Below are 15,307 nucleotides of genomic sequence, written 5' to 3'. Positions count from 1 at the left end.
GGGCAGGAAAGAGGGGTTTGTGTCGATTTCAGAAAGGTCTGTGGAAAGGGAATTGAACATGGGTATTGGTTTGGAAGATATTTATTTGCTAGGGATGGATTGGGGCCAGGAATAGGGAAAGAGCAGGGAAAAGGAGGATTTTTTTCTAGATTATAATGCAGGATTGCTTTTCAAGCCAGTTTGTAGAAAAACTCACAAAGAGTGCGCTGTTACATTCTTTTAAAGCAATGATCATCCCAATATGGAGGAGGAGGTGGAGGGGTGTTAAATTGGAGGAGGTCGGAGAACAAGTGTGAGCAAGGGACCATATCATCGCTTGTGCAACTCTATTGTTGAGATGTGGAGTTTGGGATAGTCGAGTAGGGTTGTTAGATTTCAGGAAGGCAAACTTTGAGGGTATGAAAAGAGAGTTGGGTACTCTAGATTGCGGAAAGCTAACGAGTGGGCAGTCTTCCTCAGGGAAATGGGCAACCTTCGAGGAACAAACGTGTGGGGTACAAAGTAGGCATATTCCAGTGAGATGTAAAGGTAGAGGCAGAAGAACAGGATGGTTGAGCAGGGAGGTACGCAGTATAATTAAGGATAAGCAGAAGTCATTAATCAAGAACAAAATAACAGGATTAGACACTGATACCTGGGTTTGAATCCCGTCCCAGGTATAAACTGTCATCCTGATATTTCATGTGCAGGATGAGGCATCAATATGTGTGCCATCCCTCGGATGGATGTTAAACTGGGTGTCGGCATAAATTGGTGGATGTCAAAGGTCCTACGGTGTCTTTCACAACGAGTCGATGAGTTATCGCCAGCATCTTAAACGAGTTACAAATTCCTGCCAGTCGAACATCAGGCCTGGCCAACTGCTTCGAGAAAGACTTGGCCCCAGAACAGTTTCCCCCCGTCCATCCCCACAAGAAGTTGGGAATATTTTGGGCCTTTAAAGAAGAAGAAGATGAACATTTACTGTTATTTACACAACTAGTATGTGCCCGTATAAAAAAATAAATAAATATTAAAACCGCGAGCAACAAACAACAACCACACAGGCCGTTTCTTCGCTCTCGCGTGCCCGCACGTGCGTGGCGCGGAAGTTCGCATATCACAGTTACGATGATTCGCAATTTAGGTTTTAATGGCCAATTATTCAATTAGCGCCAACGTATTTTGCCTTTTCACAATGTCATCACAAGGAAAAACAAAGAAGAGAAGAGAGAAAAAAAAAATACTTCCTGGTTCGGAGCATACCAGCACTCTGATGTTACCGAAATTTATGCACCGTCTTATATGAAAACGATCATAACTTGTGGCATTGTGTTTATCTATAAATGCACATAAGAAATCGAGAAATTATTAGAATACACAAAGTCATCACTCTCCGGAAGTCCGTACGTTGTAACCTGTAATGGGGAAAGCGGATGAGCTTCCCTTCCCCATCGGCCACGCCCACGCCCACGCAACAACGTGTCTTGTCATTTGTTTGGAAAATAAATGGCCATAACTTGGGAAGCACTTGTCCGATTAATATCAAACTTTGAAAAGGCACATCCTCAGGTCCCCAGCAATATATCTGGCAAGTTTCAATTAGATTGGACCAGTGGTTGTGGAGAAATGGCGGACACACACACACACACACACACACACACACACACACACACACACACACACACACACACACACACACACACACTGCTGGAATTATAGATAGATTTGTGGCTGATTTAATTTCCTGGAAAAACAATTTGTCTCAACTTTTCCAAAGCATAATATTCTGACCAACATGTTCTCCTCTGAAATCGGAAACTTGTTTTTGGTTTAAGGTAGTTGACCTGTACCTACTTGCTCATTGTTTCACAGGCTCCTGGGATTGCTTTTGGAGACCCTTTTGGAATGTGATGAAAATAATTGACAAGAAGGATCATCCAAGGCGAAAAAGAAACAATTCAGAAATATGATCGGTTTTCTTCATTTACTTGTGCTCTGTTATTGATTCATTCACCTGTTTATGATCTCGTCCTTCTTTTTTGTAATTTCGATTGAATCAATATTTTCATCAAACTTTCACAAAATGGTGTTGGCAATATGAATATCCAGTGATTTCTTTGAAACAAAAATGGCAGTAGACGTTTCCTTCTGTTTTCTTTACCTTCAAATATATTTTCAATGGCATTCTGATTCTGACTCTGATGTACCGTACTCTGTAACAGAGCGAACGTCGGTGCTGCCGAAGTAGTTTCTTGGCAAGGGTTATACACTGGGTGGTTTGTCATTGCCTTCCCAGCCGTCGTTAGTGCAGGAATTGGAAATTGACCATGGTGCCGGCGATAGCTCGCCTACTCTTCGCAAAGGACATTGCGGGGTCTTTAATGTCCACAAACTAATGCTGGCAGATGGGATGCCAGTTTACCATCCATCCGAGGGATGGCACACTCACATTGATGAATCACCCTAACCCTGTAAAACACCAGGATGGCAGTTTATAGCTGTGTCGGGATTCAAACCCAGGCTAGACAGCTTAAAGGCTAGACACCCACAGCATGACTGTGACTTCTGAGACCATTCCAGTTATTTGTGATTCTGCTCACCATTTAAGGAGTGGTTGTCTGGTCCACTATTCTATTGCTGACTGATGCCAGTAATATGAGGTGGAGGATTCTCACATTATTTGAGAACCTGTTGACTGTGATCAACACCTTTTGCAGTGTTTCTTGTACTGTAGTTGTAGCTTTAGCTGGAAGAGCAGAAGAATCGCATTGGCGTCATGATCACAGAGTCTATTGTCTTGATCGGGTCGTCTGTTACAAACTTAAGTCCACAAGTTTATTGCTCGAGGAGATAGGGCAAAGAAACATTGACAAACCAGGGGACTGCACATTGCGACGAATAAGATTTCAGATCACATACTTCACTTGAAATCAAGAACTGGGCGACAGAGAAGAGCACAACCAGCTTGTCTGTTATATTGTCGAAAAATCATGAAAATGGCAGAATTTATAGATCAAAGTAATAAAAACTAGAAGGGCACTCGGTGGAGCGCATATCTCCACCACGTAATGCCTGATTCACGAGAACATATCAGGTCCAATACATTTTTGAAATATCATGCTACATATCGTTTTTGGCCCAATCTCTCAATGGTGAAGAATCATTTAAAAAATTAAAAAAATTCTCGCATCCAGATCCGGATTGATCTCTACCAAAATCGAATCAATTCTTCCTTGCCACACACCCAACCTGTCCACCAAGTTTCGTCCGAATCCGTCAACTTTTTGAGGTATTGTGCTATATATCGGTTTTGGCCCTATCTCTCAATGGTGAAGAATCACTTTAAAAAATTATCAGATTCGGATCTGGATTCGGATCTTCACCACCAATTGAATCAATTCTTCCTTGTCACACATCCAACGTGTCCACCAAGTTTCATCCCAATACGTCCACACCTTTTTGAGATATCCTGCTATGTATCGTTTTTGGACGAAGTTGCTGAAAATTGAGATTTTAGAAATCGCACCAAAGTTGTTGACCTTTGGTCTTTGTTGACCTTTAAGTACGTGCTGACCTCAAAAATAATTAGTGGCTGTTTTCAGTGAGCTGATATGAAAATTCTGTTCAAATTTCAAGTCAATTGGGTGAAAATTGACAATTTTAGAAATTGCAGCCTATGTTGACCTCAAAAAATATAGTGCAGCCGATTACTGAAATAATTAATCATTCACTTGGTGGTACAAGCACCAAATTTGGTATACATGTGCTCCAGGACCTATTCTCTCAGAAAAGTACATTACCCACATTGAAAAACAAAATGGCCGCCAATTTTCAAGATGGACACCATTTGAAGTGGTTTGAATCTGTGTTTGAGCTAAATTTTATGGAGCATTTCTACTTGGTGTCTCTTTCTTGTCTTAGCATGAAAAGACATCCCTATGTCGACCAGAAATGGGGTTTCTCTGTCTCTGGAATGCCTGTGTGTGGCAGCACCTTCTTTGTATTTGGCAAAGCAGTTGTATTGAAGGAGCTGAGCCATAGCCAGGTCAGTTGTAGTTGCTCCAAACCTCAGTTGAGCCTTTATATCTGCTCCATGCTCAATCATGCAGACAAATTGGAGCAAAGCTGGAGGTAATGAATCATATACTGAAGTCTCATGAAGATTGCCCTCATATTTAGATTTGTGATCAAGCATGTGCCTACGCAATATCTTGGCAGCTTTGGCGAGAATGATGGCATCAGAGTAGGTTGATGCTTCTGACATGACAGGACCGACATCCTTCTTGAATGTCAGATAAACATCACGTCCATCCTTGTAGGTTTCCAACTCAAGTATCTCTGCCAAAAGCTTTTCTTTCAGTCTGGTGGAGTTCACATCAGGTATATCTGTTCCAAATTTTCCATCAGGTACCAAATTTGGAGCTTGTACCATCAACTGAAAGATTCTTGTGGGATACCGACTTAGTCGGCCCCACTAAATAGGTGGTTGTATTCAGTGACCTGCCCTGACATTTAAATTCTCTGGATTGAAAATTTTAGAAACTTGGCCTATATTGACCTTTTGGTCAATGTTGACCTCAAAAATAATGGGTGGTTGAATGTTCAAATGTCAAATTCTGTTGAAATTTCAACTCAATTGATGAAAAGTGACGACATTTATGTGACCTCCACCATTGACCCTTTCACCAAAATAATAGGCTTCGAGTATTTAATTGGTGAACCAATTTTGTGACTCAATATGAAAATTCTGTTCGAATTCAAGTCAATCTGATGAAAATTGACGATTTTATGCAACCTTAAACTTAGACCTTTTAACTTTGTGACCCAATTATTAATTAATCTTCTCCATATTCTCATCAAAAAGATTTGTTGAAAATTTGACGAGAAAATCTGAAATGGTAAAAAAAAAAACGTTATGCCCTGGACTCACGTACACACGCACACGCACACACACGCACCACGCTATGCAGGTGGATGGGCTAATCGTATATTTTCAGACAAAATAAAAATAATAATGCATGCAGTCTGGCATTCAGGGATTTCATTAACGGACCCATTAGACAAGTGTTATAATCATGATCTTTGGACTAGTCCCTCATCACAATATCAGCTTCGGTCAATTATACCCAGACTAACTTCATCAGCTTCAGTCGTGTCGTTCGTACCTCGGCTGAGTCATACCAAATACCTTAAATATGGTACGTACTGCTTCCTTACTTCAGGTTCAGCATTTAAATAGGGTAGAACATGGACAAACAACTATAGGTAGTTAATAATATGTTTGTTGACTCTTATACGAGCCTTGACATTGTATATTAAAAAACCCCCCAAAAAACCCGAAGGATTTAGTAATTGGTCTGGTAGCCTTGAGGGAACAAATATGATTATACACTACATAGTATCATGAATGCACACGACACGATGTACACACTGCTCTCCTGTTTATCTAAACGACTGAAACGAATTATTGTGCCATATTGTTGTGGGGCCGGGTCTCGGCGGTGAGCACGACTGCTAGGGAGAGCAGTAGAGTCGGCTCCACCGAACACCCGGAATTTAAGTCGTACCTTTCAGATAGATCCGAAAAGGTCATGGGTCCTTTATCGCACCGAATATCGCCAATAGGTCGACCATGTGGGATAGGGTCAATTGCCAATTTAAATATACCTAAATACCCACGTCGTCCAAACAACTGGGGAAATTCACTCTCGGCAGGATCTGCGCGATCCGGGCCGTTTCCGAGCCGGATCCGAGTCGTACCCCGAGCGGAGGGTACCAGATTCCTGCCGGGCCAATTGCACGATTACGGCAACAATGAGGCCTCCTAATTCCCGTTTGCAGCGCGGCAAACTAATGATAGAAAGGACAAGGACGAGCTAGGACATTCAACAAGAGCGGATTTATTTACAATAGTCGGGGGACGAGGGGAGCATGTAAAGGCAGAGTTATCCAAATAAGCAATGACAAATAATGTACAACAAAAACACTTAATTATACTTATAGATGGGGCACACACACACACACACACACACACACACACACACACACACACACACACACACACACACACACACACACACGCACACACACGCACACACGCGCACACACGCGCACACACGCGCACACACGCGCACACACGCGCACACACGCACACACACACACGGACCCCGTCGGGTCTTTATTGAAGGCTTCCAGCTCGAGGAAACGGTGAGCTGGAGACCAGAGCTATCTTGGACCTGTCCACCTCGTGGAGTCTTCGCCGTTCTGGATCGGAGGGACTCGAACCCGCAGCAACAATGCCACTCCAAGTACCAGGGACGGAGGATGAAGGACGGACGCCAACGAGGGCGGACAAGGCAGCGAGCACCAGCAAGCAAGGCCAGGCAATCCGGGACGATCCGGCAGACAAACCCCATCCAACTGCTTCCAGTCGGGTCGACTGAACAATTATATATTCACTCCTCCAGAGGGAAGGAACCTCCTCCTCCGACCCGCTCTCCCTCACTGGACGGTTTTGGTGCGCTTGTCGCCCCCGTGATTGGCTAAAAGGGGCACCAAGTCCGCTGATTGGACCAGGTGGCGTGGCGGACGTCACGGCGGACCGCCCCTCAAACAGGAAGAGGAGTAATATTGTCCCGCGTTGGCTCATAGGCCGAACGACGGCAAACTCGCTCGCATCTCTCTGAAAGAGAGAGAGAAAAAGAAAAAAAGAGAAAGAAAAAGGGAGAAAAGGGAGAAAAAGGGAGAAAAAGGGAGTGGGGGAGGGAGAAGGGGGGAGAGGGGGAGAGGAGGAGAGAGGAGGGGAGAGAGGGGGAGAGGGGGGAGAGAGGGGGGAGAGAGGGGGAGAGGGGGAGAGAGGGGGGAGAGGGGGAGAGGGGGGACAGGGGGAGAGAGGGGGAGAGGGGGAGAGAGGGGGAGAGGGGGAGAGGGGGGAGAGAGGGGGAGAGGGGAGAGAGGGGGGAGAGAGGAGGGGAGGGGGGAAGAGGGGGAGAGAGGGGGAGAGAGGGGGAGGGGAGGGGGAGGGGAGGGGGAGAGGGAGAGGGAGAGGGAGAGGGAGAGGGAGAGGGAGAGACCAAGTCACCAAGTCCTTCGTTGAACTCCGCCCACCGCGAGCATTATGGCGTCAAGATGGGGCGAAGGTGAAGGTGTTCTTGTGAAAGCGAATAGACGGCGAGGTGTTCCGATTTTTCATTTCATGACCTGAAAATCGGGTGGGCGTCAAATTGGTTTGATAATATGGAGAAAAATATATGAAATAATGTTCATGAGATTCTTGTACATTAGCCTGTAATATTACGTTGAAATTTAGAATTTTATTTCCAAAATCTCTGTTTTGCCTCGATCGCATTTCGATGTATTGACCGACGAGGATCGCGAGACGAACGTTGTCTGACGACGACGACGACGACGACGACGACGACGACGACGACGACGACGACGACGACGACGACGACGACGACGACGACGACGAAGACGACGACTGTTGGAGTGAGAAACGCTGTTACAGTATATGTGCATTTATCCGGCCAAAAGATCAAGTTTAATACCTTTTACTGACAGAACATGGCCGCGATATTTGCAATTTGTTCTTTCGTGGCAGAATTTAGAAGCTGAAATGACGAGAAATTTCGTGAAGAACCACGCTGACGGATTCGGCGAACATGGCAACAGTACGGTAACAATACCAGCAATAGCTCCACCGCAAGATGCAGCGTCTCATCGAGTGTGTTATTCACGATTTACCGACAAACAACGAGTGAGCAGGGTGCGAAGCAGCATGAAAAAGAGAGAATAAAATGCAGCCAATACTGGTGGGTTGAATAACTTGAAAAATAAATCATGACAATGCTTCAAAACTTAGGTTGATTTTTTTTTTTGTGAGGTATATTTAACGGAGAATTATTACTTATGAAATCTAAAGATTTCGAAGTATATTGATGACTTCCGTTTCTGTTTGTTTGTTTGTTTGTTTGTAGGCACGATAACTCGAGAAATGAAGAAGCTACCAGTGTCAAATTGCACCACGTGATTCAGGAGGGTGATGGCTAGCGCTGATTAGATTTTGGTCAAAATCGGTCAAAGGTCAAGGTCACAGCAAGGTCAAATATTCGATTTTTGATGGTTTGGTACAGATAAGAACTCGAAGAGAAGAAGCTACCAATGTCAAATTACACCACGTGATTCAGGAGGGTGATGGCTAGCGCTGATTAGATTTTGGTCAAAATCGGTCAAAGGTCAAGGTCACAGTGAGGTCAAACATCCAAAACATTCGATTTTTGATGGTTTGGTACAGAAAAATCTGAGAAACTTCTGGTTTGCTTTGCTACGTTCTCTTGAGACAGCTTTTATTAGACAAGGTTAGTGGTCAAGTTGACAATTTCGTAAGTACCAGTCTATGACTGCTTGTTTGTTACTTAGAAATTGAAAGATTTCGTAAGTATATTGATGACTTCCGTTTCTGTTTGTTTGTTTGTTTGTTTGTAGGCACGATAACTTGAGAACGGAAGAAGCTACCAATGTCAAATAACACCACGTGATTCAGGAGGGTGATGGCTTGCGCTGATTAAATTTTGGTCAAAATCGGTCAAAGGTCAAGGTCACAGTGAGGTCAAATATTCGACTTTTGATGGTTTGGTACAGATAACTCGAGAACGGAAGAAGCTACCAATGTCAAATTACACCACGTGATTCAGGAGGGTGATGGCTCGCGCTAATTAAATTTTGGTCAAAATCGGTCAAATATCAAGGTCATAGTGAGGTCAAACATCCAAAACATTCGATTTTTGATGGTTTGGTACAGAATCATCGTCGAAACTTCTGGTTTGCGTCGTTACCTTCTCTCGAGACAGCTTTTATAAGACAAGGTCAGAGGTCAAGTTGACTATTTCGTAGCTACCAGTCTATGACTGCTTGTTTGTTTGTGCGTTTGTAGGCATGATAACTCGAGAACGGAAGGAGCCACCAATGTCAATTTACACCACGTGATTTAGGAGGGTGATGGCTAGTGCTGATTAGATTTTGGTCAAAATCGGTCAAAGGTCAAGGTCACGGTGAGGTCAAATATACGATTTTTGATGGTTTGTTACAGATAACTCGAACGGAAGAAGCTACCAATGTCAGATTACACCACGTGATTCAGGAGGGTGATGGCTAGTTCTGATTAGATTTTGGTCAAAATCGGTCAAAGGTCAAGGTTACAGTGAGGTCAAACATCCAAAAAATGATAACTCGAGAACGGAAGAAGCTACCAATGTCAAACTACACCACGTGATTCAAGAGGGTGATGGCTAGTGCTGATTAGATTTTGGTCAAAATCGGTCAAAGGTCAAGGTCACAGTGAGGTCAAACATTCGATTTTTGATGGTTTGGAACAGAATCATCGTAGAAACTTCTGGTTTGCTTCGCTACCTTCTCTAGAGACAGCTTTTATTTGACAAGGTCAGAGGTCAAGTTGACGATTTCGTAACTACCAGTCTATGACTGATTGTTTGTTTGTGTGTTTGTAGGCACGATAACTCGAGAACGGAAGGAGCTACCAATGTCAAATTACACCACCTGATTTAGGAGGGGGATGGCTAGTGCTGATTAGATTTTGGTCAAAATCGGTCAAAGGTCAAGGTCACGGTGAGGTCAAATATACGATTTTTGATGGTTTGGTACAGATAACTCGAGAACGGAAGAAGCTACCAATGTCAGATTACACCACGTGATTCAGGAGGGTGATGGCTAGTTCTGATTAGATTTTGGTCAAAATCGGTCAAAGGTCAAGGTCACAGTGAGGTCAAACATCCAAAAAATGATAACTCGAGAACGGAAGAAGCTACCAATGTCAAATTACACCAAGTGATTCAAGAGGGTGATGGCTAGTGTTGATTAGATTTTGCTCAAAATCGGTCAAAGGTCAAGGTCACAGTGAGGTCAAACATTCGATTTTTGATGGTTTGGAACAGAATCATCGTAGAAACTTCTGGTTTGCTTCGCTACCTTCTCTAGAGACAGCTTTTATTAGACAAGGTCAGAGGTCAAGTTGACGATTTCGTAAGTACCAGTCTATGACTGCTTGTTTGTTTGTGTGTTTGTAGGCACGATAACTCGAGAACGGAAGGAGCTACCAATGTCAAATTACACCACGTGATTTAGGAGCGTGATGGCTAGTGCTGATTAGATTTTGGTCAAAATCGGTCAAAGGCCAAGGTCACGGTGAGGTCAAATATACGATTTTTGATGGTTTGGTACAGATAACTCGAGAACGGAAGAAGCTACCAATGTCAGATTACACCACATGATTCAGGAGGGTGATGGCTAGTTCTGATTAGATTTTGGTCAAAATCGGTCAAAGGTCAAGGTCACAGTGAGGTCAAACATCCAAAAAATGATAACTCGAGAACGGAAGAAGCTACCAATGTCAAATTACACCAAGTGATTCAAGAGGGTGATGGCTAGTGTTGATTAGATTTTGCTCAAAATCGATCAAAGGTCAAGGTCACAGTGAGGTCAAACATTCGATTTTTGATGGTTTGGAACAGAATCATCGTAGAAACTTCTGGTTTGCTTCGCTACCTTCTCTAGAGACAGCTTTTATTAGACAAGGTCAGAGGTCAAGTTGACGATTTCGTAAGTACCAGTCTATGACTGCTTGTTACTTACGAAATCTAAAGATTTCGTAAGTATATTGATGCCTTCCGTTTCTGTTTGTTTGTTTGTTTGTTTGTCGGCACGATAACTCGAGAACGGAAGAAGCTACCAATGTCAAATTACACCACCTGATTCAGGAGGGTGATGGCGAGTGCTGCTTAGATTTTGGTCAAAATCGGTCAAAGGTCAAGGTCACAGTGAGGTCAAACATCCAAAACATTCGATTTTTGATGGTTTGGTACAGAATCATCGTCAAAACTTCTGGTTTGCGTCCCGACCTTCTCTCGAGACAGCTTTTATAAGACAAGGTCAGAGGTCAAGTTGACGATTTCGTAAGTACCAGTCTATGACTGCTTGTTTGTTTGTTTGTTTGTAGGCACGATAACTCGAGAACGGAAGAAGCTACCAATGTCAAATTAAACCAGGCGATTCAGGACGGTGATGACTAGTGCTGATTAGGTTTTGGTCAAAATCGGTCAAAGGTCAAGGTCACAGAGGTCAAACATCCAAAAAATGATAACTCGAGAACGGAAGAAGCTACCACTGTCAAATTACACCACGTGATTCAGGAGGGTGGTGGCTAGCGCCGATTAGATTTTGGTCAAAATCGGTCAAAGGTCAAGGTCACAGTGAGGTCAAACATCCAAAACATTCGATTTTTGATGGTTTGGTACAGAATCATCGTAGAAACTTCTGGTTTGTGTCGCTACCTTCTCTGGGGACATCTTTTATTAGACAAGGTCAGTGGTCAAGTTGACGATTTCGTAAGTACCAGTCTATGACTGCTTGTTTTGTGTGTTGTCTTGAACGATTTTGAACTTGAAGGAACCGTCCAATATTTATGCAAGGAGGAATGAAACAAATACATTTTTATCCCCCGCTGCGTGGCAGAAGGGGGATATTGTTGTCACCCACGGCGTCCGTCCGTCCGGGTGTCAACATTTATAGCTGTGAGTGCGATAACTCATAAACTGTTCGCCATATCGATTTGAAATTTGGGTCACACATGTTCCACCTGAAAAGGAAGAACCCTATTGATTTTGGGCGCGGCCGGATCCAAGATGGCCGACTGGGGCGGCCATCTTGAAAAAAATGTTTTTTTTGTAATAAATGGAAAACCGCTTATCTGATTTCAATTATTTTTGGTTACTACGTTCCTCACCCCTGGGGAACTTTTTCGAGATGATGACCAAATGGTGTCTTGTTTCCAATTCACCTCCCTCATTATGTGGAATATGTATGACCTTTTTCAATCAATGGTGGGGGATTCCCCATCTCTGATGGTATATTTAAAAGGAAGTCTGAGGAAGTGGGGAAGGAATCTTGGTCCTGCTAACCATGACTCGAGGTCGAGACATCTTTTAACTGTACTGACATTTTGTTGATGGATCTTGAGTCCTCCATTATCAGTACATAGACATCCGCTGTACATTTATTTTAAGAAGTGAAGAGTTCAAGCATCAAAAATAATACACATACCTCTTGTGTAATCATCTGAAAAATGCTGTAGATCTTCTCTACACAGTCTAGAAGCACCACAAGAGAGTGCATTTCAACATACCAAATTCAAGGGATGAAAAATTCGATTGTTTTCTGAGTACAATTTTGCCAAGTCTGTCTGGCAATATTGAGGTGATCTGTCATGTTTATCTCAAACATCATGAGGTGTGAATCAGTACGTGCTGTGGGATTATAATTATCCACGACCGCCCGCTAAACCCTCTTCCCTGTTTCCCAGCAAAAGCATTGGAGCCCAACAAACCTCCCATGTTTGGTGCTATTTCTTATTTGTGCAGCAGATATTAATACACTTCCCTGTAACTCAGCATACAGCTGAGTTACATTTACTGGAACTAGGGAGGGGGGTGGGGGGGAATACCAAGTAAATGCCGCAACAATTATAATGTCTGTTTATTTTCTTAAAGTAGGTCCTGTATTTAGAAGGTACAAATTTTTTTGTGTATAGTATTTGTACGTAGCCTGACAGATGTTGAATGGACTGTCCAATATTTATGTATGGGCCTCGGGGCCGAGGTGATGCAAATAAATTAAAGAAAAAAGGAAATCTGAGGGGGAACTGAACATTATTTTTGGGCGTTTACCATGTTGACTGGCAATCTGACATTTCTGTGTTAACATGTACATACTGATATTTCTCTAGTATTACATCCATTTCATTCATTTTTACTACTTTTTGGGGGTCTGAATTAATAAATATTGCTGCCAAGACCAATGTGAACATGACGTATAGTTTGTGTTGTTTTTTTTTTTTTACTGTGTAAATGGGTTTTTCAAATGTAACATACACCTGGTGTTTTGGGGCAGCGGTTCTCGGTAACGTACCACTATATCGCTTGTGAAAAAAATAGGATGTTTTGGGGGTCATAAGGCTTCATCCCACACCCTTCTTGCCCAATCCCTAGGTTCAGGTCATGAAATCAAAAAAACAAATAGATATCCACCCTATGGCCCACGGTCTAGAAGATGTAAAAGAAAACCCTGACTATCAAAATAGCTCCACAGCGCACGAACATTAATCACCCATGAGACACAGGGGATGGATTCTAACTATACACATATACTTAACGAAATAACTGAGCTACGGGGACCTGTCTGTTGTGTGCTCATGGCTGCTAGATTCGTAACAATATCATGACAACATGACATCTGTGATTGTCACTTGCACACAGCCAGTGACATCTAGAGCTAGATGGCACTCGGTAGAGAACATACCCCCACCCAGCTGAAGAGTTTACGTTCTGGATCTGAATCTTGACGTGAACCAGAATCAAACCAGTTGATGTGAAGAGAAAGCATATGACGTTAACGGTTCCACAGAAAGTGGAAATCGTAGATGAGGGTCAGTCCTGTCTGTGTAACTGTCTTGGTGTTGGTTGTTCAACAATAGATGACATTAAGAAGCAACATGAAAAGCTGTTGATGTTCTCTGCAGAGAGTGCATTGAATAAGGGCATTGGCAAGCGGAGAACAGGACGGCTCGAACGACCAAGGCCCAATGAGGGGGAGTGCTGTCCTGTTGGAAAATGATATCGGGTTGCAGGCCTTCAATTTGTGGGAAAGCGAATCCTTCCAACAAGGTCATGCAAATTGTTGAGGTCACTGTTTCCTCCGCAAAGAAAAACAGACCCACCAAGTGGTCATGGAGAAGGCCACACAACACATTGATCTTTGGACTGTCACGTATGTGTTCAATGACCACGTGGGGGGTTTTCAGAGCCCCAGATCCTCACATTGTGCCGGTTGACCTTCCCCGATACATGAAAGCAAGCTTCGTCTGTGAACATGACCTTTTTCAGGTAATCTTCATCATCCTCTGAGACTGAGCATTTTCAAGGCAAACACTTTGCGTGCATTTGGGTCTGTCGTTTGGTTTGAGTTCCTGCAGAATCTGCACCTTATCAGCATAAAGCTTCAGTCTTTTATACAAAATCTTGTGTACAGTGGTGGTTGGTAGTCCCAATTCTCTGTATGTGCATCAAATTGATTTTCTGGGACTTTGTTGAAATGATTCACGCACTCCTTCAACGTCTGCTGAACGTGTGCTTGGTCAATCAGTACTTTTCTGTTTCTGACAACTTCCAGTCTCCTTAAACCTCTTGTACCACTTTCTGATACCAGTCCACAATGGCAAATTCCTTCCATACCTTGTACGGAAATTACTCTGAACTTGTGTGTCGGATCTCATCTCGATGAACGATTCGACACACTGAGCTTTCTCCTGTGGAGTCACCATTTTATTTCACAATAAACCACCAGACCTGAAGGTAAAAAAAACTTTATGAGTTTCTGTGTCATAGAAACCAAAGGGTATCGTTGTATCATTTGTGGGACTAAATATATTAACAACCAAATATGTCCAGGTATTTTTGGAACACCCATATATTGACTAAACACAATAATGGCTGATTATCAACTATCAAGACCATTGCTGAAGCCATGGCTTGAGGAGGGTGGACAGTAAAAAAAAACAAAGGGAAAACTTGATAATGAGGGCGGAAGTTTGGGTTGGCCTGGACACCTCCACCAATGCATTCGGTCAAGTTGACTGGGTTGCTGAACCAAAAGGACATCGGACACTCAAGCAGGAAATCAGGAAATCTGACACTCAAATACGAGAAAACGAATAAAGTGAGGGTAGCGCGCTGAACAGTGCAGGGAACACAGGGATTCATTCATGTTCCCGTGATGCATGTGGCCTTTTTTGGTTGCACCATAATGTAGTACTCTATTGTATTGTATCTGTATATGTTGACGTCCTCCCAAATGCCCTTGGTGCCTGTAGATTGGCCAACTTTTTTTGTACGTAAACGTTTTTAGGCTTTATTATTGTTCCTGGTTACTGTATGGATTTATAGCATCCATTTATTCATTTTTGATTTAAGGGGCACATTAATAACGTTGTTATTTAAATGAAAAAAGGTTTAATTGTGTTCGGGGGGGGAGGGGGGGCAGTGATCATTGTTCCGGTTTACGAACATCCAACTTACGAACATATTTTGAAGAGCACATTCTGTTCATCAACTGGGATTACCTGTATCTATATATGATATTGGAGTGGTTGGGATGATACATTTTTGAAGGAAAAAGGCAAATTAAACCAAAAAGGTAACTACATCTATTCTGCTAATCTAGTAATAAACTAGAGGGGGAGCACTCGGGAGAGTGCAAA

At 43.0% G+C, this 15,307-nt stretch overlaps 2 protein-coding genes and 1 long non-coding RNA gene across 9 annotated transcripts in view; 2 read left to right on the top strand and 1 right to left on the bottom strand.

The window, feature by feature from the left end:
• The window catches only part of LOC147016632 (uncharacterized), a 110,480-nt gene extending 108,308 nt beyond the window's left edge, over positions 1 to 2,172 (top strand). For all 3 annotated transcript variants that reach the window (XM_085845485.1, XM_085845483.1, XM_085845484.1), the window contains one exon: positions 1,855 to 2,172. In XM_085845485.1, the coding sequence (XP_085701611.1) occupies positions 1,855 to 1,893 (39 nt within the window). In that variant the 3' untranslated portion in view covers positions 1,894 to 2,172. The remainder of the gene's footprint in view (positions 1 to 1,854) is intronic.
• Positions 1 to 15,307, bottom strand: part of LOC147016631 (uncharacterized) — a 109,897-nt gene that overhangs the window by 76,281 nt on the left and 18,309 nt on the right. The gene's annotated exons all lie outside the window — the stretch shown is intronic.
• Positions 7,087 to 15,307, top strand: part of LOC147016630 (protein FAM78A-like) — a 61,799-nt gene continuing 53,578 nt past the window's right edge. The window contains exons 1-2 of one of the 4 annotated variants that reach the window (XR_015049124.1): positions 7,087 to 7,193; positions 7,583 to 7,793. The gene's annotated coding sequence lies outside the window, so the exon portion shown is untranslated. Of the gene's footprint in view, positions 7,194 to 7,332; positions 7,794 to 15,307 lie in introns of those variants that run through there. The other 3 variants (XR_015049126.1, XR_015049127.1, XR_015049125.1) reach the window with 3 other exon arrangements.

The sequence above is a fragment of the Eptatretus burgeri genome, chromosome 11 (genome assembly GCF_056783735.1).
Source record: "Eptatretus burgeri isolate ZD-2024b chromosome 11, Ebu_testis_v1, whole genome shotgun sequence".
Taxonomy (NCBI): domain Eukaryota; kingdom Metazoa; phylum Chordata; class Myxini; order Myxiniformes; family Myxinidae; genus Eptatretus; species Eptatretus burgeri.
Note: the sequence above shows the minus strand (reverse complement) of the source record. Positions and strands in the feature narration are given on the sequence as shown.